The sequence below is a fragment of the Dermochelys coriacea genome, chromosome 3 (genome assembly GCF_009764565.3).
Source record: "Dermochelys coriacea isolate rDerCor1 chromosome 3, rDerCor1.pri.v4, whole genome shotgun sequence".
NCBI lineage: Eukaryota > Metazoa > Chordata > Testudines > Dermochelyidae > Dermochelys > Dermochelys coriacea.
Window position 1 is genome coordinate 182,755,086 of NC_050070.1, and position 25,970 is coordinate 182,781,055.

General features: G+C 43.7%; 1 protein-coding gene across 41 annotated transcripts in view; it reads left to right on the top strand.

The window, feature by feature from the left end:
• NRXN1 (neurexin 1) overlaps nucleotides 1-25,970 on the top strand; it is a 1,286,326-nt gene that overhangs the window by 548,419 nt on the left and 711,937 nt on the right. For all 41 annotated transcript variants that reach the window (XM_038395424.2, XM_043511917.1, XM_043511928.1 and 38 more), the window contains one exon: nucleotides 23,538-23,976. In XM_038395424.2, the coding sequence (XP_038251352.1) occupies nucleotides 23,538-23,976 (439 nt within the window). The remainder of the gene's footprint in view (nucleotides 1-23,537; nucleotides 23,977-25,970) is intronic.

Genomic DNA, 25,970 nt, shown 5'->3' on the forward strand with positions numbered 1-25,970 from the left:
CCCCAATGGCGCCATATCCTCCATCAGGCAGTGGCCCGCTTTGAGGAGAAGCGCCTTGTCCTCTAAGCTGAAAAGAGAGAGGAGGAAGGACAAATAAATAACTTTCTTCCAGCAGGCTGCTGGCCTGCCACAAAATGTCTGTACCTACTGTGGGCAGATTTGCAGCTCCAGGATCAGACTCCTGAGTCCTCTCAGGACCCATATGTAAATCTATGGTTGAGATCATCCTCGAATCGAGGGATTGCCAATCATCAGTCATCACAGTTCAGGGCAATTTCACTTGTATTCCGCCTCTGTGGTTCACCAAGGGCACCCATTTTTAGATTTCTGGATCCCCAGCCATCACTTCTCTTGGATACATACCCAAGTCTCATTCCATCCTGACCAGGGCATTTCCCGACTGAACAGTTCCCTGTCTACTTTATGAATCCCCAGTAAGTCAGATTGTCCACACATGACTGCTTTGCTTTTCTCCTCAGAGGTTATAAACAGCATTATTGCCCACACTTATAAGGTGAAACACAGCTTTATCTATGCAAACACATATATTCCTTGGTGAAAGCAATTCAGAGATAACTTATTAAAACAATAAAAGAACTTACACATGTGCTAATAACCATACCAAGGGCACTGGGAGGAGTCAGTCATTCAAACTGAACCAAGGGGTTTTCTGTGGTTACAAATCCATAACCCTTTTGGCTCAGAACAAGCACACCCATGAATCTGAGAGTTGCTCCTTTGTACAGTTTGGGCGTCTGATCTTGTCCTCATGAAACAAGTGGTCAGCGGACAAAGGTCCCCTCCTCAGGGCAAAGTTTAAAAAGGCTGAGTTCCTTGATACAGAGTGGATACATTAGCAAACACTTCCCCATGGAGATTTTCTGGGAAACCTACTTAACTTTAAAAGTTCATTCTTGTCCTGCACATTGTTTAAGATAGTCCTTAGAAGCTTGCAACACTTCCCAGGATTTAATTAGTCATGTCTTCCCCTAGAGAAGTTACATACAATCCCACAATAATATGTAAACATTTACATTTTTAATACAAAGAACTTCTAAAAATATTTAAACTTAATTCAGTGAAGTTTAACTTAATTCAATAAGGTTTGTCCAGGAAATTGCTGTATCTGTCATAGTAACAAAAGCATATATTACTGGTACATACTGCCAGGATGGTACATAGCTGGTAGAGGTTACTTGCAGATGCTGTTACGTGAAAATTTGGGATAAGCAAAGAATCCAGGAGTACTCCAATGCTGCAAACTGCACTGACATGATTACTTCTGGGTGTTTTTATAAACAGCCACGGAAACTTCATTCCCATTAAAAACATGATTATATTTTCCCTTGGATTATCCAACAGAAAGAACAAAAAATGTTTGAACGATTAAAAAAACAAAAACAAAAGAGTAAAAATATCAAATGTCTGTAATATAATCCCACGTGGGTTGTTTTCATTTACTCCAGAACACATACCCACACAGGTTGTATATCCTACGTTATCTCTGGATCTATGCATACTTGTTTAGTTCATGTCCCCACATTTCATGGACAAACCTGTTTATGAAAATACGATCCAAGGTAAAGCCACCTTCTTCCTGTTTCTCTTGCTTAGTCACTGAGCTAAATACAAAGTAAATTCCCTATACACATCTGTTACATGGTTCAGAAATAGAGAGATGGGGGAGAATTTCAAAGAGATTATTGCCTGGTCCAGACTAGAGGGGGAAAAAAAGGAGACCAAATTCGGGAAATAAGGAGATTGAGAAGAGAGGCAAGGGAAGAAGAACAATGGATTAGGAATGGAGGGCATGTGTAGAAGAAAGAAGCCACACAAAAAACCCCCTCAGATAAGCTTCAAATAGGATCATTATTACTATCCCTTTTATGGTTTACCCAGCACTAGTAAATACTATTATTTCTAAAGACACGTATTTTCTGAGTTGTTTCTGAGAAGCAATGTGATTTTTTTTAAAATAAGTAATTGTATGATTATGTTAGCATAATCCACGTGTGTATGTGTGCATAATTATATTGGACATGATTCTGATTTCACACTGATTTTACACTCATTTAACTCCAGTCATTTCATAGATTATAGAACCAGAAGGGAACATTGCGATCAGCTAGTCTGACCTTTTGCATATCGCAGTCCCTAAAACTAAAGTGAATTAATTCCTGTTTGAACTAGAGCATATCTTTCAGGAAAAAACATCTGCTCTTGATTTAAAGACTTCCAGTATTGGAGAATCTACCACAACCTTAGTTGTCCCAGTGGTTAATTACCCTCACTATTAAAGATTTGCACCTAATTTTGTGTCTGAATTTGTTTAGCTTAAACTTTCAGCTGTTAAATCTGGATATATCTTGATATATCTTTGTCTGCTCGATGAAAGAGCCCTCTGTTCTAGAGCCAATTTCAGTTCCTCATGTAGATACTTATTAAAGCTGGGCAGTAAACAGTTTTCCCATCCCATGGCCACATCTACACTACCCGCCAGATTGGCAGGTAGTGATCAATCTATTGGGGATCAATTTATTGCGTCTAGTGTAGACGCGATAAATAGATCCCCGATCGCTCTGCCATTGACTCCAGAACTCCACCAGGGTGAGAGGCGGAAACGGAGTCGACGGGGGAGTGGCGGCTGTTGATCCCGCACCGCGAGGACGTGAAGTAAGTGATTCTAAGTCAATCTAAGATACATCGACTTCAGCTATGCTATTCTTGTAGCTGAAGTTGCGTATCTTAGATCGATCCCCCCCCCACACAGTATAGACCAGCCCATGAGGATATGGGATTAAAAAAGTGTTCCTTCCCCAAATTGTGAGGAAAAGTCAAAGTCCTAATACAATATCAATAATATTAAAACTTTTTTTCTTTTCTTTTTTCAAAATTGGGTATTTGTCAGAACCAACCCTTTCCCATGAATGATTTCGGTTTCTACACACTGGCGTTCTCCAGTTGTCACCAGCTGGCTGGCCTTTAGGGCAAGCTAGACTCAGCTTTGCCCTTGATCTATCCATGTCACGGAAATTAGTGATCCCAGCTGGCTGTAATGGAGTTAGTGACTGACCCGAATTGCAGAGAACTGAAAGAGAGCTCATTTGAAGGGAGAAGACTGAGAAGATAGGGAGTACCCTCTGTCTGTCTCTCTGGCAGGGCCTGGAGGCAGACTCAGGAAGGCTGAAGGGACAGAATTGATCCTTGTGGCCGGCCCTGGAAAGGGGTAATGCAGGGATACACAGCAGAGGAAGCCGGACTCTCCTACAGAAAGAAACCCACAGGGAGCAGAATAGGAGTGGAGTGGGAAGAGAGAGGTTGAGTTAGGGCCTACAACAGCTGGAAGAGGCCCACAAGTGCAGAGCCCTGAAATAGGGTTTATAAGGGGAAACAGAAAATTTCAGTAATCCAAAGGGGCAGAAGAATTATTCTGATTTGTTTTGATTTCCATTTGGACCTTATCCCAGAAGGAGCTGAGCTTCATCTGACTTGGCAAGGGGGTCAATCCATGAAACATCTGATGAGAGGTGGATAGCCTACAGGAGGCACTGGAACCAAGGATACCTGCAACATTGCGCACGGATGCCAGTAGGCACTCTGAGAATGAGTGTGCCACACTGCACTGGTGGAAAAAAGTATTTTGTCAAAAGAATTCACAAACAACTGTAGTACTTATAGACTAGATCTAGTCAACCTTAACCTTCTATTTTTTAAGCTATTTGAATTGAGATCCTTGTGTCTTTCACTATAGGGCATATTTTCCAATCCTTTAATCATTCTTATGGCTCTTCTCTGAACACTCTCCAGTTTATCAAATTCCTTCTTGAATTGTGGACACCAGAACTGGACACATACCACACAGACTATGATGACAGCTTCTGCCATACGCTCTCAAAGAAACTGCAAAACCACCTGATCAACATCCTCTACAGCAAACAGGGAAAGATTAAGAATAAGCTCTCAAAACTGGATACTCTCATTAAAAAACAACCTTCCGCACAAACTTCCTTGTGGCTGGACTTTACAAAACCTAGACAAGCTATTTACAACACACACTTTGCTTCTCTGCAAAAGAAAAAGGACACTAAACTATCTAAACTACTACAGGCCACAAGGGGCCACAACAGTGGTTCCCTTAACCCACCCAGCAATATTGTTAATCTATCCAACTATACTCTTAGCCCAGCAGAATAATCTGTCTATCTCGGGGCCTCTCCTTCTGCCCCTCCACCCCCACGAACATGATACAGTTCTGTGGTGACCTAGAATCCAATTTTCAACGTCTCCAACTCAAGGAATATTTCGAACACACCTCTGAACAACATACTAACCCACAGAGACCTTCCTACCAAGACTACAAAAAGAAGGATTCTGGGTGGACTCCTCCTGAAGGTCGAAACAACAGACTGGACTTCTATGTAGAGTGATTCCGCCGACGTGCACGGGCTGAAATTGTGGAAAAGCAACATCGCTTGCCCCGTAACCTCAGCCGTGCAGAACACAATGCCATCAACAGCCTCAGAAACAACTCTGACGTCATAATCAAAAAGGCTGACAAAGGAGGTGCTGTCGTCATCATGAATATGTCGGAATATGAACAAGAGGCTGCTAGGCAGCTCTCCAACACCACTTTCTACAAGACATTACCCTCTGATACCACTGAGGTTTACCAAAAGAAATTACAGCATTTGCTCAAGAAACTCCCTGAAAAAGCACAAGAACAAATCCTCACAGACGCGCCCCTGGAACCCTGAGCAGGGGTATTCTATCTGCTACCCAAGATCCATTAACCTGGAAATCCTGGACGCCCCATCATTTCAGGCACTGGCACTCTGACAGCAGGATTGTCTGGCTATGTAGACTCCCTCCTCAGGCCCTATGCTACCAGCATTCCCAGCTATCTTCGAGACACCACTGACTTCCTGAGGAAACTACAATCCATCAGTGATCTTCCTGAAAACACCATTCTAGCCACTATGGATGTAGAAGCCCTCTACATCAACATTCCACACAAAGATGGACTACAAGCCATCAGGAACAGTATCCCCGATAATGTCACGGCAAACCTGGTGGCTGAACTTTGTGACTTTGTCCTCACCCATAACTATTTCACATTTGGGGACAATGTATACCTTCAAATCAGCAGCACTGCGATGGGTACCCGCACGGCCCCACAGTATGCCAACATTTTTATGGCTGATTTAGAACTATGCTTCCTCAGCTCTCGTCCCCTAATGCCCCTACTCTACTTGCACTACACTGATGATATCTTCATCCTCTGGACCTATGGAAAAGAAGCCCTTGAGGAATTCCACCATGATTTCAACAATTTCCATCCCGCCATCAACCTCAGCCTGGACCAGTCCATACAAGAGATCCACTTCCTGGACTATGGTGCTAATAAGCGATGGTCACATAAACACCACCCTATAGCGGAAACCTACTGATTACTATTCCTACTTTCATGCCTCCAGCTTTCATGCAGACCACACCACACATTGTCTACAGCCAAGCTCTACGATACAACCGCATTTGCTCCAATCCCTCAGACAGAGACAAACACCTACAAGATCTCTATCAAGCATTCTTACAACTACAATACCCACCTACTGAAGTGAAGAAACAGATTGACAGAGCCAGAAGAGTACCCAGAAGTCACCTACTACAGGACAGGCCCAACAAAGAAAATAACAGAATGCCACTAGCCATCAACTTCAGCCCCCAACTAAAACCTCTCCAACACATCATCAAGGATCTACAACCTATCCTGAAGGACGACCCATTACTCTCACAGATCTTGGGAGACAGGCCAGTCCTTGCTTACAGAAATCCCCCCAACCTGAAGCAAATACTCACCAGCAACCACACACCACACAACAGAACCACTAACCCAGGAACCTATCCTTGCAACAAAGCCCATTGCCAACTATGTCCACATCTCTATTCAGGGGACACCATCATAGGGCCTAATCACATCAACCACACTATCAGAGGCTCGTTCACCTGCACATCTATCAATGTGATATATGCCATCATGTGCCAGCAATGCCCCTCTGCCATGTACATTGATCAAACTGCACAGTGTCTACGTAAAAGAATAAATGAACACAAATCAGACGTCAAGAATTATAACATTCAAAAACCAGTGGGAGAACACTTCAATATCTCTGGTCACTCGATTACAGACCTAAAAGTGGCAATTCTTCAACAAAAAAACTTCAAAAAACAGACTCCAACGAGAGACTGCTAAATTGGAATTAATTTGCAAACTGGATACAATTAACTTAGGCTTGAATAGAGACTGGGAGTGGATGGGTCCTTACACAAAGTAAAACTATTTCTCCATGTTTATTTCCCCACCTCCACCCCCCACTGTTCCTCAGACGTTCTTGTCAATTGCTGGAAATGGCCCACCTTGATTATCACTACAAAAGGTTCCCCTCCAACCCCGCTCTCCTGCTGGTAATAGCTCACCTTAAGTGATCACTCTCCCTACAGTATGTATGGTAACACCCATTGTTTCATGTTCTCTGTGTATATAAATCTCCCCACTGTATTTTCCACAGAATGCATCTGATGAAGTGAGCTGTAGCTCACGAAAGCTTATGCTCAAATAAATTTGTTAGTCTCTAAGGTGCCACAAGTACTCCAGTATTTAAGTAGAAGTCACACCAGTGCCAAATACAGAGATAATATGACCTGTGTATTCCTACTTGATATTCCCCTGTTCATTCAACCAAGGATTGTATTAGCCCTTTTGTCTACAACATCACACTGGGTTAGCCATCATTTTCAGTGTCACTTTTTCCCAGGATAGAGTCCCCCATCCTTTAACTATGACCTACATTCTTTGATCCTCGATGTATGACTTCTATTTGGTCATATTAGATGTGACAAAGTTCCTCCTCTGCCTGGGTGGGTCCTGCAGTTATTGGCGGATTTGCTCGCCTCAGAGATTCATGGCAGCCCTCAGTTTGGCTACTTTTGCTAGTGTCACAAACCTGCCGTTCACTCAGCTAACCTCATCACTGGCCAGCATGAGGGAAAGGAAGGAGAACAATCCCCGCAGTCTTTGCTGGTGCACCTAGTGGGTCGGGGAACAGGCTAGGGACCTTTCTCTCTGGTGGGACCCTGTATCCAAAAGGGAGTTGCGGGGAAGGGGGGAACTGGGCCCACCCTCTACTCCAGGTTCCAGGATAGGCCCCTGTCGATCACAGCTTTCCACAGTGTTTTGTGGTACCTGCTGTGTGATAGCTACAACTCCCTGGACTACTTCCCCATGCCGTCCTTCCAACACCTTCTGTATGCTCACCACAGGACCTTCCTCCTGATGCCAGATAGCATTTGTACTCCTCAGTCCTCCACCAGCATGTCCTCTCACTCTCAGCTCCTTGTGCACCCCCCACTGACTGAAGTGAGGTCCTTTTTAAGCCAGGTTCCCTGATTAGCCTTCCTGTCTTAATTGATTCTAGTAACTTCTTAATTGGCTCCAGATGTCCTAATTAGCCTCTCTACCTTCATTGGTTCCAGCAAATTTCTGATTGTTCTGGAACTGCCCTGTTACTTTACTGAGGGGAAAGGGACCTGCTTAACCTGGGGCTAATATATCTGCCTTCTAGAGACTCTCCTGTAGCCATCTGGCTTGACCCTGTCACATTTATGCCCCCCCTGCCCCGCTCAACACCACAGGATTGGGCAACGTGGGACATCAGGCAGTGTACCCATGACAAGCCATCTGCTTTGCCATGGTAGCTTCCAGCCTGGTGTTGTATGGTGAATTGGAAAGGTTGTAGAGACAGGAACTATCTGCTCACCCTTGCATTCTTCTCTTTATTTCGCTGCATCCACTGGAGGGGTGCATGGTCGGTCACAAGGGTAAACCATCATCCCAGAAGGTAATAATGTAGTGTTTCCATGGTCCATTTCACAGCAAGGCACTCTCTCTCATCCCCTGCAGACTTCTGCTCTCTCGGGAGGAGTTTCCTGCTGAGGTAGAGGATTGGGTGTTCTTCTTCTCCGATCATCTGTGATAGGACAGCTCCCAATCCTACTTCAGATGCATCTGTCTGTAAAATGAATCCTTTGTTGAAGTTTGGGGCTATAAGCATGGGGCTACTGCAGAGGGCTGTTCGTAAATCCGTGAATTTTTTCTCTGTGGCATCTGTCCACTTTACCCTGTCTGGATCCTGGGCTTTTATTAGGTCCATCAGGTGACTTGCTCTGGTGGCAAAATGGGGAATAAATCACCAGTAGTACTCCACCACATCCAGGAATGCCTGGACTTGCTTTTCCGGTTTGGCCGGGGCCAATTTTGTATAGCCTCCAGTTTGTTTAGTTGGGGCTTGATCATGCCCCTTCCTACAATGTAGCCAAGGTATTTAGCCTCAGCTAGCCCTATAGCACACTTGGCTGGGTTGGCCGTGAGGCCGGCCTGTCTTAGCGTGTCCATTACTGCTTCCACCTTTTCCAAGTGAGTCTCCCAGTCGGGGGTGTGAATAATCACATCATCCAGGTACGTAGCTGCATAACTGGTATGGGGCCGCAGGAGCTTGTCCATAAGACGCTGGAAGGTGGCAGGTGCCCAATGCAGACCAAAAGGAAGAACAGTATATTGAAACAGACCCTCTGGTGTAGAGAATGCCATCTTTTCTTTCGCCTCTTTGGCAAGGGGAATCTGCCAGTATCCCTTTGTTAAATCACAGGTGGTCAAAAATCGGACATTGCCCAGGCGGTCAACTAACTCATCAATGTGGGGTATAGGGTATGCATCAAATTTGGATATCTCATTCAGCTAGCGAAAATCATTACAAAACCTAGTGGTGCCATCAGGTTTGGGCACCAACACAATCGGGCTCGACCATTGACTGTGTGATTCTTCGATGATTTCCAGTTCCAACATCCTTTTGACCTCTACCTTGATCTCTTCCCTTTTTGCCTCTGGAGCCCAGTCAGGCCTTAAAGTTACCTTTTCCCCAGGATCTGTGATAATGTGGTGATATGCTTTGGTGGTCCGGCCTAGTTTGGTTGAAAACATGTCCTGGTACTGGTTGATCATCTCAGTTACCTCCTTATTCTGGTTCGGTGTCAGATCAGTGGATATCCTGATCTGCTCATGTAGGTTATTTCCCTGGATCGGGGCCTCTTGGGCCACTACACATGTCTCTTACTGGTGCCAAGATTTCAAGAGGTTAATGTGATAAATCTGTTCTTGTTTTAGGCATCCTGGCTGCCACACTTTGTAGATTACTTCCCCCTCAGGTTCAACCACCTCATAGGGCCCCTGCCATTGGGCCAAAAGCTTTCTTTTTGCCATGGGTACCAACACCATCACCTGATCCCTTGGTTGGAACTGTCAGACTTTTTCCTGGCAATTGTAATGGGTTCACTGGGCCTCCTGCGCCTTTTCCAAATGTTCCCATACAGTAGGGGTGACCCAGGCTATCCAGTCTCGCATCTGCAATACATGTTCAATTATATTTCTCCCCTCATTGGGTTCCTCTTCCCAGATCTCTTTAGCGATATCTAGTATTGCATGGGGGTGGCACCCGTGTAATAACTGAAAGGGGGAGAACCCAGTTGAGGCCTGAGGTACCTCCCGGATGGCTAACATAAGGTAGGGTAGTAGGGTATCCCAATCCTTCCCATCCCAACTTACCATCTTCCGTATCATAGCCTTGAGGGTTCGGTTAAACTTTTCTACAAGCCCATCGGTCTGCAGATGATAGACTGAAGTTCTCAGGGTATATATATGGAGCAGGGTACAGAGGTCCTTCATTAACCTCGACATAAATGGGATTCCTTGGTCTGTTAATATCTCCTTTGGTAGCTGCATGCAGGCAAAGATCCCCACCAGCTCTTTGGCTATCGTTTTAGAGGCTGTGTTCCACAGGGGGATGGCTTCTGGGTAGGGAGTAGCATAATCCAAAACAGCAAGTATATATTGGTGGCCCCGAGCTGTCTTCTCCAGGGGTCCCACTAGGTCCATGGCTATTCACTCGAAGGGGACCTCTATGATGGGAAGAGGTACTAAAGGGGCCCTAAAGTGGGGTTGGGGACTGTGCAGCTGACACTCTGGGCAGGACGTACAGTACCTCTGCACTTCTTCATGTACTCCGGGCCAGAAGAACCATTGTAGGACTCATGTCAGGTTCTTCTCTACCCCCTAATGCCCCCCAAAAAGATGACTATGGGCAAGACTTAATACAGCATTCTGGTGTTTTTGAGGTACTAGGATCTGCTGTACCTTCTGGCCTTGTACTGGTGCAACCCAGTACAAGAGATCCTTCTTCATTATGAAGTAGGGTCCTGCTGCCTGGGTTTTCCCTTCCACGGGGACCCCATCTATTTTGGTCACCTCCTTCCTAATGTTGTCATACGTTGGGTCTTTAGCCTGGTCCCATCCAAAATTTTCTCTCCCAGGGCTAATCTGCCTGAGATCTAGGGGGCCAGTCTCTGTCACCACTACTAGTTCAGAGGCATTAGTGTGAGGGTTAGATTCGGGTGCTTCTCCCTCCTGGGCAGCCTCCTTTTCAGCTGCTCGGGTCCGCCTACCTACGAGAGCTACCCTCTGACTTTGGGTCAGTATTTAGGTTCCCAAGGCCTTAGCTGCCCTTCTTTCCCTTTTCGTCTTTCTACCCTGCCTGGAAGTGGAGAACAAATCTGGGGATATTTCAGTCTACTGTGGATGTCTCCCTAACTTCAGGGTTTCCCCCTTTCTCCAATCCCCCTACCGGGAGTAAGTCTCCAAACCCTGGAAAGTTCCTCCCTGTGAGCACCAGGTATGGGAGTTTAGGGACTACACCTGCTGCTACCTCAGTAGTGTTCCCCTGGATTTCAATTTTTATCAGGATGCTGGGGTAATAACTAACTGTCCCAGGGACGCATGTCACCCCTGTGCACTTTGCCTGCAGCAGCTGACTATGCTTCACAAGCTTCCCGGAAATAAGCGTGATAGCACTCCCAAATCAACCAGTGCTGTGGTTTCTGCCCCATTTAGTTTTACTGGTCTGGTGTACATATGCGGGGTTAGTGTGACCCCCGCCAGGTGAATTAGGGAGCATGTGTCTGCCCAGTTCCCCAGGTTACACTGCATAGGCTCCTTGGCATTGGGACACTGTGCAGCTTTGTGTCCCCATTCCCCGCAGGTGTAACATCTCTATAGGGCCCTAGGCGTTCCCCAGTTTCTCGGTTTGGGCAGTCTAATGATACTATCCTCTTCCTCCTCAGTGCTCTGACTCTTTGTGGCCTCCGATGGGCCTTCTGCCTCTCTCTTTTTCCATCTAGGCCCTCCTAGGGGCCCAGTCGCCCGAGCTCTGGGGCTTGGTGCTGCTAGTTTAACCCAGGGTGCCTCTTCCTTTAGTGATCGGGTCAGTTCCCTTGCCGTCCTTCACCTCTCTACCAGTGTGACAACCTCATCATAGGTGGAGGGTTCGTTCTGGTGTACCCAGGCACGAAGGTCTGGAGGTAGTCCCCTCATGTATCGGTCGATGACCAACACCTCTAGTATCTCTTCTGGACTCTGGGAGTCAGTTCATAACCACTTTCGTGTGAGATGGATGAGGTCATATAATTAGGACCGCGGGGTTTTATTTTCCTGGTACCTACAGTCATGATATCGCTGGTTTCAGAGTAGCAGCCGTGTTAGTCTGTATTCGCAAAAAGAAAAGGAGTACTTGTGGCACCTTAGAGACTAACAAATTTATTAGAGCATAAGCTTTCGTGAGCTACAGCTCACTTCATCGGATGCATTTGGTGGAAAAAACAGAGGAGAGATTTATATACACACACACAGAGAACATGAAACAATGGGTTTATCATACACACTGTAAGGAGAGTGATCATTTAAGATAAGCCATCACCAGCAGCAGGGGGGGGAAAGGAGGAAAACCTTTCATGGTGACAAGCAAGGTAGGCTAATTCTAGCAGTTAACAAGAATATCAGAGGAACAGTGTGGGGTGGGGTGGGAGGGAGAAATACCATGGGGAAATAGTTTTACTTTGTGTAATGACTCATCCATTCCCAGTCTCTATTCAAGCCTAAGTTAATTGTATCCAGTTTGCAAATTAATTCCAATTCAGCAGTCTCTCATTGGAGTCTGTTTTTGAAGCTTTTTTGTTGAAGGATAGCCACTCTTAGGTCTGTGATCGAGTGACCAGAGAGATTGAAGTGTTCTCCAACTGGTTTTTGAATGTTATAATTCTTGATGTCTGATTTGTGTCCATTCATTCTTTTACGTAGAGACTGTCCAGTTTGGCCAATGTCCATGGCAGAGGGGCATTGCTGGCACATGATGGCATATATCACATTGGTAGATGCACAGGTGAACGAGCCTCTGATAGTGTGGCTGATGTGATTAGGCCCTATGATGGTATCCCCTGAATAGATATGTGGACAGAGTTGGCAACGGGCTTTGTTGCAAGGATAGGTTCCTGGGTTAGTGGTTCTGTTGTGTGGTGTGTGGTTGCTGGTGACTATTTGCTTCAGATTGGGGGGCTGTCTGTAAGCAAGGACTGGCCTGTCTCCCAAGGTCTGTGAGAGTGATGGGTCGTCCTTCAGGATAGGTTGTAGATCCTTGATGATGCGTTGGAGAGGTTTTAGTTGGGGGCTGAAGGTGATGGCTAGTGGCGTTCTGTTGTTTTCTTTGTTGGGCCTGTCCTGTAGTAGGTGACTTCTGGGTACTCTTCTGGCTCTGTCAATCTGTTTCTTCACTTCAGCAGGTGGGTATTGTAGTTGTAGGAATGCATGATAGAGATCTTGTAGGTGTTTGTCTCTGTCTGAGGGGTTGGAGCAAATGCGGTTATATCGTAGCGCTTAGCTGTAGACAATGGATCGAGTGGTATGATCTGGATGAAAGCTAGAGGCATGTAGGTAGGAATAGCGGTCAGTAGGTTTCCGATATAGGGTGGTGTTAGAGGCATGTAGGTAGGAATAGCGGTCAGCAGGTTTCCGATATAGGGTGGTGTTTATGTGACCATCGCTTATTAGCACCGTAGTGTCCAGGAAGTGGATCTCTTGTGTGGACTGGTCCAGGCTGAGGTTGATGGTGGGATGGAAATTGTTGAAATCATGATGGAATTCCTCAAGAGCTTCTTTTCCATGAGTCCAGATGATGCAGATGTCATCAATGTAGCTCAAGTAGAGCAGGGGCATTAGGGGACGAGAGCTGAGGAAGCGTTGTTCTAAGTCAGCCATAAAAATGTTGGCATACTGTGGGGCCATGCGGGTACCCATTGCAGTGCCGCTGATTTGAAGGTATACATTGTCACCAAATGTGAAATAGTTATGGGTCAGGACAAAGTCACAAAGTTCAGCCACCAGGTTAGCCATGACAGTATCGGGGATACTGTTCCTGACGGCTTGTAGTCCATCTTTGTGTGGAATGTTGGTGTAGAGGGCTTCTACATCCATAGTGGCTAGGATGGTGTTTTTAGGAAGATCACCAATGGACTGTAGTTTCCTCAGGAAGTCAGTGGTGTCTCGAAGATAGCTGGGAGTGCTGCTTAGGCTTGAATAGAGACTGGGAATGGATGAGTCATTACACAAAGTATAACTATTTCCCCATGGTATTTCTCCCTTCCACCCCACCCCACACTGTTCCTCTGATATTCTTGTTAACTGCTGGAATTAGCCTACCTTGCTTGTCACCATGAAAGGTTTTCCTCCTTTCCCCCCCCTGCTGCTGGTGATGGCTTATCTTAAGTGATCACTCTCCTTACAGTGTGTATGATAAACCCATTGTTTCATGTTCTCTGTGTGTGTGTGTGTATATAAATCTCTCCTCTGTTTTTTCCACCAAATGCATCCGATGAAGTGAGCTGTAGCTCACGAAAGCTTATGCTCTAATAAATTTGTTAGTCTCTAAGGTGCCACAAGTACTCCTTTTCATGATATCGCTGGGTCCACACTGCAGTCGTTACCCCAGATCTGGCCTGGATCTATGCTTTCAGCTGGTGGTAGTCTGCCTCAGCTTCTTCAGACAGGTCATAGTAGACCTTCTGGGACTCTCCACACAGGAATGGGGTGAGAATGCATACCACAGTTCTTGAGGCAAAGCCTCCCGCAAGGCTGTCCTCTCAAAGGCCAGGAGGTTCACCTCTACATCATCCTCCCGCATCATTTTCTGCAGCCAATTGCTGGCCTGTATAATCTGCGTCCCATCCTGGCTGCGAGTCAGTTCTGTAAGGGCCTTTACCTGGTTTACCAGTTCCTGCAACATAAGCACGGGTCTTGAGTTGCCTGGTCCATCAACAGGCCATTGGTCTCTTGCTGCAGCCACACTGCCTCCCGTTGGTTTGCTGCCTGGACACGGGAAGCTGCCTGCTGGGCAGCCATGGCTTGTATCAATGCCCGCACTACGTCCTCCATTGTAGTGAAAAAATTAAACCCTCTCCTTCTTCTGCCGCGCTGTGTACACCAAATCCCACCTCTAACACCAGTTGTGACAAAGTTCCTCCTCTGCCTTGGTGGGTCCTGCGCTTATTGGCAGATTTGCTCGCCTCAGAGATTCACAGCAGCCCTCAGTTTGGCTACTTTTGCTAGTGGCTCAAACCTGCCGTTCACTCAGCTAACCTCATCACTGGCCAGCATGGGGGGAAGGAAGGAGAACAATCCCCACAGTCTCTGCTGGTGCACCTAGTGGGTCGGGGAACAAGCCAGGGACCTTCCCCTCTGGTGCGACCCACAGTCCAGGTCAACTCCTCCTGTATCCCATAGGGAGTTGTGGGGAAGGGGGGAACCCGAGCCTGCCCTCTCCTCCAGGTTCCAACCCAGGACCTTGTGGATCACAGCTATCCACAGTGTTTCATGTAACACCTGTGTGATAGTTACAACTCCCTGGACTAATTTCCCATGGCCTCCTCCCAACACCTTCTGTATTCTCACCACAGGACCTTCCTCCTGATGCCAGATAGCATTTGTACTCCTCAGTCGTCCACCAGTATGCCCTCTCACTGTCAGCTCCTTGTGTACCCCCCACTGACTGAAATGAAGTCCTTTTTAAGCCAGGTTCCCTGATTAGCCTTCCTGTCTTAATTGATTCTAGCAGCTTCTTACTTGGCTCCAGGTGTTCTAATTAATCATAGAATCATAGAATCATAGAATATCAGGGTTGGAAGAGACCCCAGAAGGTCATCTAGTCCAACCCCCTGCTCAAAGCAGGACCAAGTCCCAGTTAAATCATCCTAGCCAGGGCTTTGTCAAGCCTGACCTTAAAAACCTCTAAGGAAGGAGATTCTACCACCTCCCTAGGTAACGCATTCCAGTGTTTCACCACCCTCTTAGTGAAAAAGTTTTTCCTAATATCCAATCTAAACCTCCCCCATTGCAACTTGAGACCATTACTCCTCGTTCTGTCATCTGCTACCATTGAGAACAGTCTAGAGCCATCCTCTTTGAAACCCCCTTTCAGGTAGTTGAAAGCAGCTATCAAATCCCCCCTCATTCTTCTCTTCTGCAGACTAAACAATCCCAGCTCCCTCAGCCTCTCCTCATAAGTCATGTGCTCTAGACCCCTAATCATTTTTGTTGCCTTTCGCTGTACTCTTTCCAATTTATCCACATCCTTCTTGTAGTGTGGGGCCCAAAACTGGACACAGTACTCCAGATGAGGCCTCACCAGTGTCGAATAGAGGGGAACGATCACGTCCCTCGATCTGCTCGCTATGCCCCTACTTATACATACTTATACAATTAGCCTCTCTGCCTTCATTGGTTCCAGCAAGATCCGGATTGTTCTGGAACTGCCCCTGTTACCTTACCCAGGGAAAAGGGACCTGCTTAACCTGGGGCTAATATATCTGCCTTCAGTTACTTTCCTGTAGCCATCTCGCCTGACTCTGTCACATAGAACAGAGAACTATTAACTAGATCTGACTGTATCAATGTCCTGCTCTGTTCATTATTTATCACTCCCCATTTTTGTGTAATCTACAAACTTCATCATTAATTATTTTGTTTTCTTCTAGGTCATTGATTATATGTATATTATAGAGTAGGGCCAATAATTAGTCCCTGGAGACCCCACTAGAAATCCACCCTTTTGATGTTGATTCCTAGTTTAGAATTACATTTTGAGACTTGTCAGTAGCCAGATTTTAATCTATTTAGTGTGTACTATTTTGATTTTGTATCATCCCTATTTCTTAATCAAAATGTCACGTGGTACCAAATCAAATGCATTATAGAAGTCTAAGTATATTACATCAATATTATTACCTTTATCAACCAAACTTGAAACCAAATAAAAAAGGATATCAAATTAATTTGAGAAGTTATTGTCTGCAAACCCATGTTAGTTGGCATTATATTATATTATATTATATTATATTATATTACATTATATTATATAATTTCCATGACAGCCGCATGCCAAAAGTTGCCAATTCCTGTTCTATAACAACATAGTTCCCCCCACACACACACACATAATAGAAAGATGCTTAAGGAGTCAGTTACCCTTTTTCTCTAGTGTGATGTGGTGGTGTTCAACTCTACCAGTAGTACCCAGCTATCTCTTGGACTTGGATCCATAAACATTCAAGATCATTTGCATCTTAGTTGTCAGTGTCTAAGGATATATCTGCACTGCAATAAAATGCTACAGCTGGCCCATGTCAACTGACTGAGGCTCGTGAGGCTTGGGCTGTGGGGCTATAAAATTGCAGTGCAGATCTCCAGACTTGGGCTGAAGCCTGGGCTCTGGGACCGCAGCTGACCTCAGGCCAAGCCCGGATATATAGACTGCAATTGTATAGCCCTGCACCCTGAGTCTGAGTCAGCCGACATGGTGTTTTTTCACAGGTGTTTTATCACAGTTCAGACATATCCTCAGAAACAGATAAAGCCATTTTTACATAGTGCCCTATCTGTCTCCCCTTTTGCCATCTCAATCCTTCCTAAAATGATTATAACATTGATTTTAGCATTCCAATCATGTGGATCTTCCCATCAATTTTCAGTAATATAAAATAGATTGAATCTATGCTCATAACTGAGCAGTTATAATTCCTCTTGTTAATTACCCATACTTCTTACCATTGGAATATAGGCAAATAGAATTTTTTTTCTCTTCATGGCACTTGATTTACTTGATTAATTTTTGTTCCCAACATCTTGATTTATTTATAAGTGTTCATTTGTTCCCCCTTTTTCACCATCCCCTTTTGTTTTTAAACACCCTGCTGACTAGTCTAGCCAGCTGTCGCCTAGAAAATTGGTTCTCCTTCTACTCTGATGGAGTTCATCCAAACTATACAGCCCACTCCCTCCCCCTAGGAAGGTGGGTCAGTGTTCCACTAAACTATGATACAACATTTACCTAGCCAGTGGTTCACTTCCAGAATCTTCTGCTTTTAGTCTTCCTTTGCTCTTGGGACAAAAAGAAGCTCCAAGAAGATCATATGGACCTTCAGCATCGCTCCGAGTTCCCTTAAGCCATCTAAAATCTGTGAAGTATCTTGTGAAGCAGTGTCATTAGTTCCAATATGTACCATCTCCAGTGAATCTTTTCCCATCGACTTTCAATGTGAGAGTTACATTTCATGCCTTGGCTTCAGGAAGACGGCATACCACGCCGGTGTCCCCTTGCAAAGTGTTGTTTCAATTCTTCTTACAATAGAATTCCCAACAAGGACAGTCTGTCTGTCTTGGATAGTTAGAGATATCTTTGTCAGCATGCTCAGCATCCCTCCTCAGGTGTGTCCCATACAGCTCTCCATTTCATTGGACCAGTGAATCTTCACAGATATTTTGAGACAAAGTAGGCAAGGTAATATCTTAAGGTAACAGAAGTTGGTCCAATAAAAATCTTACCTCACCCACTTGGTGTATCTAATATCCTGGGACCAACATGGCTACAACACTGCAAACAACAAGAGATATTTTGGACTGTTTTCACACTAAGAATATAACAATTGGATACTTCTCCTCCTCTTGCCTCTGGTATCTATGAACTGCCAGGCCTTGTCTTTGGTGCCCATGTTCTCTGGTTCCTTGGGGGACAGTTCTTTTCTCACTTGAATCTGGCATGGTAATGCTTGTTCTTTCTGCTTGTGCAAGATTTCCTCAAGCTCTCTGATAGTCTGCAGTCTGATAGTCTGTACTTGTCCTTGCAGAGCACAAATCTTTTCTTCCAGCGCAACCACCAGCTTGCACTTCATACAGAGGAATTCCCTTCTGGTGGGAAAGAAATCATGTCACATCTGTTATAGGACACAACCACTGCTCCATCACTGACCATCACAGTACTGAGCATAGAACAATACTTAGAAAGGGAGCCTCTCACACTCCTTCCCCACACTCCACAATCCCATGTGCCCACTCAGGAGTTTGCCTAGTAACTTCATTGGAGTTGCCACTGATTAACACCAGGGTAAGATAGGATTCAGGCCTATTTAATGTCTGCATATGTATAGTAAAAACTATTTTTTCCTCTCTATGGACCAATTCTAAGATGGGCAGAGCACTTTCAGTTCCCACAGGAAGAAGCAGTACCTTATAGAACTGTACCCTGTGAGCAAGAGGGGGAAAGATTTATTGTTAGTTTTTAGGACTATATTTTAATATGGTGGAATATGTTCCATTTGTTATAAAACTGTCTGGTTATATCTTCAGCTGGTGTAAATTGTCATTGCTCCATTTAAATTTATGGAGTTCCAGTGATTATACCAGCTGAGGATCTGGCCCTCACATTTTTAATATATGTTTATTTTGGACACTATTTTACAACAGCCACTCCTGAGATGTGTCATCTACAGTATGTCTACCCTGGATATGGGCTCATAATGGCCAGCTTGAGGAGAGGCACCCATGCCAGGTCTGATCAAGCTAGTGCTCTAGAAACAGAGGGTAGCTGCAACAGCACAAACAACAGGAGGGGCGAGCTGCCAAGTGCATACATGTCCGAGACACTAGTCAAATACTCAAGGCAGCTCACCCCTCCTGCCATTCATGCCAGCACAGCTACGCTCTATTTATTAGCACACTAGATCAATCAGAGCTAGTGCAGCTATGTCTCCTTTAGTTGGAAATTATATTCCTATCTCAAAGTGTAGCCATACCCTTAAAAACACAAAACTTTAGGGGGCTAAAGAGAGATTTCAACTTTACTGGGACCCTCAATTAATGATGTTTCAGAGCCAGGCATTCACTGTGCATTATTGATTAATTCCACTGATTATTTAACATGATCCCAAATGCCCGTTAGTGGAGAGACTTGCATATACAGCAGTCATGTTATTCACAACACAGAAACAACACCACTAACTGAATATGTTGATAAACTGTATGATAGCAGTGGTTTTATTGCTTAGAAAATGACTTGTGTGGAGAGCTTTTCTGGGGAGGTGGAGTAAAACAAATGTGTGATATGGAACAGAAGCACTTGAAATGCAGGTTGATTAAATTAAATACAAATACTGTCTTTTAGTTTTATCCAATAACCTTCAGCCAGACTTTGATGGTGGGGAAATTCAGCAGCATGACATCCAGTAATACTGTCTGTGATTGTCCTGGCTTTGGTCTTATCTCTGATATTGAATTCCCAAATGTATTGCTTCATGATCAACACAGATGCTATTATCCCCAATTCCTAGGAGAAGGCAAAAATGTGTTAACTTATGGAAAAAAATGTTACAAGATGATATCTGACCTTGAAAGACTTTGTATACAGGAGTATAAAACTTAAGGAAGTAATAAAGAGCTTAGGGTAGCAAGAAATCTAATACTTAACTAACATTGGTAAATGGCTGCACACAAAAGGCTATTCAACAATCAAGTACACACAAGCTAATTTGCCACAGATAGCACAAATTCTATGGAGATTCTTTCTGATTATTTGAATTAACTGTAAGAATATTTTAGAGCGATGCTGTTTGATTTAATCCAAGCTATTGTTAGTGTTAGTCAATGAAAAGAGCTACTTCATATACTATATAGATATAGATATATATAAATAAGGTTACAAGTAATGAATGAATTTGTCAAAAACAAATAATGCCAAAACAACCTAATTTTATTATTTGACATGGTTACTGGCCTAGTGAATAAGGGGGAAGCTTTATCATAGAATCATAGAATATTAGTGTTGGAAGAGACCTCAGGAGGTCATCTAGTCCAATCCCCTGCTAAAAGTAATACCAAAAGCAACTAAACCATCCCAGCCAAGGCTTTGTCAAGCCAGGCCTTAAAAACTTCTAAGGATGGAGATCCCATTACCTCTCTAGGTAACCCATTCCAGTGCTTCAACACCCTTCTAGTGAAACAGTGTTTCCTAATATCCAACCTAGACCTCTCCCACTGAAACTTGAGACCATTGCTTTTTGTTCTGTCATCTGCCATCATTAAGAACAGCCTAGCTCCATCCTCTTTAGAACTTCCCTTCAGGTAATTGAAGGCTGCTATCAAATCCCCCCTTCACTCTTCTCTTCTGCAGACTAAATAACCGCCAGTTCCCTCAGCCTCCTTCTCATAAGTCATGTGCCCCAGCCCCCTAATCATTTTTGTTGCCCTCTGCTGGACTCTGTCCAATTTGTCCACATCTCTTCTGTAGTGGAGGGACCAAAACTGGACGCAGTACTCCAGGTGTGGCCTCACCAGGGCTGAATAGAGGGGAATAATCACTTTCCTTGATCTGCTGGCAGTGCTCCTACTAATACAGCCCAATATGCCATTGGCCTTCTTGGCAACAAGGGCACACTGCTGACTCATATCCAGCTTCTCATCCGCTATAATCCCCAGGTCCTTTTCTGCAGAACTGGTGCTTAGCCAGTCGGTCCCAGCCTGTAGTGTTGCATGGGGTTCTTCCTTCCTAAGTGCAGAACTCTTCACTTGTCCTTGTTGAACCTCATCAGATATCTTTTGGCCCCATCCTCCAAATTATCTAGGTCACTCTGGACCCTATCCCTACCCTCCAGTGTATCTACCTCTCCCCCAGCTTAGTGTCATCAGCAAACTTGCTGAGGGTGCAATCTATTCCATTATCCAGATCATTAATGAAGATGTTGAACAAAATCGGCCCCAGGACCGACCCCTGGGGTACTCCGCTTGATACCGGCTGCCAACTAGACATCGAGCCATTGATCACTACCAGTTGAGGCCTACAATCTAGTCAGCTTTCTATCCACCTTATAGTCCATTCATCCAATCCATACTTTTTTAACTTGCTGGCAAGAATACTGTGGGAGACAGTATCAAAAGCTTTTCTAAAGTCAAGATATATCACATCCACCACTTTCCCCATATCCACAGAGCCAGTTATCTCATCATAGATGGCAGTCAGGTTGGTCAGGCGTGACTTGCCCTTGGTGAATCCATGTTGACTGTTCCTGATCACTTTCCTCTCCTCCAAGTGCTTCAAAATAGATTATTTGAGGACCTGCTCCATGATTTTGCCGGGGACTGAAGCGAGACTGACTGGTCTGTAGTTCCCCGTGTTCTCTTTCTTCCCTTTTTTATATATGGGCACTATATGTGCCTTTTTCCAATCGTCCGGGACCTCCCCCGATTGCCACGAATTTTCAAACATAATGGCCAATGGCTCTGCAATCACATCAGCCAACTCCCTCAGCACGCTTGGATGCATTAGATCTGGACCCATGGACTTGTGCATGTCCAGCTTTTCTAAATAGTCCTTAACCTGTTCTTTCACCACTGAGGGCTACTCACCTACTCCCCATGCTGTGTTGCCCAATGCAGCAGTCTGGGAGCTGACCTTGTCTGTGAAGACCGAGGCAAAAAAAGCATTGAGTACTTCAGCTTTTTCCACATCATCTGTCACTATATTGCCTCCCCCATTCAATAAGGTTCCCACACTTTCCCTGAACTTCTTGTTTCTAACATACATGTAGAAACCCTTCTTGTTACCCTTCACATCCCTTGCTAGGTGCAACTCCAGTTGTGCCTTGGCCTTCCTGATTACACCCCTGCATGCTCTAGCAATATGTTTATACTCTTCCCTAGTCATCTGTCCAAATTTCCACTTCTTGTAAGCTTCCTTTTTGAGTTTAAGTTCACCAAAGATTTCACTTTTAAGCCAAGCTGGTCGCCTGCCATATTTGCTATTCTTTCTGCACTTCGGGATGGTTTGTTTCTGCACTCTCAATAAGACTTCTTTAAAATACGGCCATCTCTTCTGGCTTCCTCATATTAGCCTCCGAGGGGATTCTGCCCATCAGTTCCCCAAGGGAGTCTAAGTCTGCTTTTCTGAAATCCAGGGTCCGTATTTTGCTACTCTCCTTTCTTCCTTTTGTCAGGATCCTGAACTGCACCATCTCATGGTCACTGCTGTCTAGGTTGTGATGTGATATATCTTGATTTTAAATAAGGCTTTTCAGACAGTCCCACATGACATTCTCCCAAGCAACATACGGAAATGTGGTCTGAAATGACTATAAGGTGGGTGCATTTTTTTAAAAGGTTGTACTCGAAGAGTAGTTATGAATGGCTAACTGTCAAACTGGGAGGATGCATCTAGTGGATCCCACAGGGGTCTTTCCTGGGTGTAGTGCTTTTTTAATTTGGATAGTGGAGTGGAGAGTATGCTTATAAAATTTGCAGATGATGCCAACCTGGGAGGGTACTAACACTTTGGAGAAGAGGATTGGAATTCAAAACAACCTTTACAAATCTGAGAATTGGTCTTATATCAACAATATGTAATTCATTAGGCAAGTGTAAAGAACTACACTTAGGAAGGTAAAATCAAATGCACAGATACAAAACGGGGAATAATTGGCTAAGCAGTAATACTGCTGAAAAGTATCTGGGATTATAGTGAATCATATTGAATATAAGCCAACAATGTGATGCAGTTGTGAAAAAGGCTGATATCTCTCTGGGGTGTGTTAACAGGAGTTGACATATGTAAGATGCGGAAGGTAATTGTCCAGCTCTATCAGCACTGTTGAGGCCTCAGCTGGAGTACTGTGTCCCAGTTTTGTGTACCACATTGTAAGAAAGAACTGCAGAGAGTCCAGTGGAGAGCAACTAAAATGATAAAAGGTTTCAAAAACCTGACCAATGAGGAAATTAAAAAAACAAAACTAGGCATATTTAGTCCTGAGAAAAGACAGGGGAAACCTGATTAGTCTTCAGATATGTCAATGGCTGTTCCAAAGAGGACTATGATCAGTTATTCTCCATGTCCAATGCAGGTGGGACAAGAGGTAATCTATTTAATTTGCAGCAAGGAAGATACAGGTTAGGTATTAGGGAAAACTTTCTAACAATAAGGATAGCTAAACACTGAATTGGCTTCCAAGGGTGGTTTCCCCATCATTGGAGGTATTTAAGAACAGGTTAGCCATACACGTGTTAGGGATGGTCTTGGTATACTTGGTCCTCCCTCAGTGCAATGGTTGGACTAGATGACTTCTCAAGGTCTCTTCCAGCCCTACATTTCTACGATGTATATATTTGTACATTCTCATATATTAAATGGCATCCATTATTAGTGACTGAGATACTTGAACCTATTGAGGGTTATGTTTGTTTGGTTAATACAGTTAATTCTACCATTGTAACCACTGTGCTTTGTTTTCAGGTTGTATATAAAAATAACGATGTCAGACTGGAGTTATCTCGACTTGCCAAGCAAGGAGACCCTAAAATGAAGATTCATGGAGTTGTAGCATTTAAATGTGAGAATGTTGCAACCTTGGATCCAATCACATTTGAAACACCAGAGTCTTTCATCTCTTTGCCAAAGTGGAATGCCAAGAAAACAGGGTCAATATCATTTGACTTTCGCACAACTGAGCCAAATGGGCTGATTCTTTTCAGTCATGGAAAACCAAGGCATCAGAAAGATGCCAAACACCCACAAATGGTAAAGGTTGACTTTTTTGCCATTGAGATGCTTGATGGTTACCTTTACCTGCTGTTAGACATGGGATCAGGTACTATTAAAATAAAAGCCTTGCAAAAGAAGGTGAATGATGGAGAGTGGTACCATGTGGACTTTCAGCGGGATGGACGGTCAGGTAAATTTCTTAAAATAGCTTTTTCTTTTCTTTTCTTTTCTTTTCTTTTTTCTGTTTAAAAACATCAGGAAAATTTGAGAGTTGTAATTATATGGTGTTTTTTTACTGTTGAAGTTACACATCATCAGCTATTAAAACTCAAAAGATTTCCAGAGAACAGTATGTTTTGTGAACATTTACTGAGTAAAATCAGGTATTAAATCTTGAAAGTTAATGTATCATGTACTTGCAAAAACAGTAAAAACAACAAAAATAGACCACCAAACAGAGCACCCTGTACTCCTGGTAATCAATTACATCATCATATTTGTAGAAGGAGCTGAAGTGGCAAATTGCAAGTTTAAAAAAACCAACAGCAACAAAAATCACAACACACTAGCAAATTGTAAGTAATCTCCTGCATGGTAAAAGTGAATACTGTGCCCATAGAAACAACCCAACCCTTCCAATGAAGTTAGTGAACCTCTGCATAATTAGTATGCATGTTAATGAATCATGATCAAAACATGGTATTATATGTGGAGCTAAGAAAATAATTGATTTGTTTTCTGTTTGGTAGCTGAACGGAAAAATCTGAAAAGAAAATTGCTTTGTTTTGAAGTTAAACTGAATTTTTTAGTTTTTTCTTTCAGAAATGAAAAACCAGAAAAAAAATTGTTTAGGTCAAACAAAATATTTGACTGTGAATTTGAAACTGTTTTGACATTTTCTAAACAAACCATTGCAACATTTCTGAAATATTGGAATTTTCAGTACTTTTTCAGCTGAAACTATTCACCAAATGCAACCTGAATTCATGAATAGATTTGTTGTTCTGAAAAATGCATTTTTCAGCAAACTTACAATTTGCTGAAAATATTCCACCCAGTTCTAATTGTATACTAGCAAAAGTGGAAACATTTGACTAGTGGCCATTGAAATCAACGTGAGTAATAAAAGCATCAGCTGCCGCTAACTCTGCAGTAAAATGTTAAGTCACACAGGGTATGTCTACATTGCAGCTAACACTTGTGGCTGGCCCATGTCAGCTGACTCGGGCTGGACTTCAAAACTATAAAACTGCTGTGTAGACATCCAGGCTCTGAGACCCCACCCAAATCAACTGATACAGACCAGCAACGGATGTTTAACTGCAGTGTAGACACATCCATTCCTTAGTGTGTTAGTTAGTAAAACCTTTCTTACATTCCAGTTGCAGTTGGTTTAATACAAGTTGACTTCAGGAAGTAAACAATAGTTATTATTCAGAGGACTGTTTAAGGTCTTTTATGGTTCCTCTTCTAACTCTGATATAAAGATTCATGCCAAGAGTCTGCTAAGAATAAAATAGAATCTACAAGGTTTAAAAAAAATTCCTAAGAAATAACGTATATCACAGCAGTAAATAATAAGGCTGTAATTCATTCAGTCAGGGCATTCTTGTGATGTATTCCACAAGAGCATTCTTAAATGATCTGTGGTTTATCTGCATAACTAAAACAGCTAGATGACACTACATCGTTAATTTATGTACACTTCAAAAGTGTATTATTTAATCTTCATCGCTGAAAACCTACTGTATGCCTCCTCTATTTTTCCCTCTGTATCTTGGGTTCCTTTGTTTTTCAACTTCCAGGTTTCTAGTTTATCTTTCTTCCTTCTCCATATCTTGTGTTATTATTTGCTGTATGTTCCAAAAGCTACATGATTTTAGAATAGATTATTAATTTGCTTGTTATGAAACTATACTTTGGCTGGTCTTTGAGATGTACTGACAGCTCCCAAATTCAGTCATAATTAAGACACTTAGCACCTTGCAGGAGACTCTTAACAGTGTATATGATGAGGCCTCTGCTGAAAAAGTAATGATATACTTTAGGGCCAGATTTTCCAAACAAGGCCTGCCTTTAATGTTCCTAATTTTCCGATACAGTTTACTTGATGGCTGAAAAACTAATTACACCTGCAAATCAGATATTAGATAGTCCAGTGATCTAAACTGGACCCACATAATT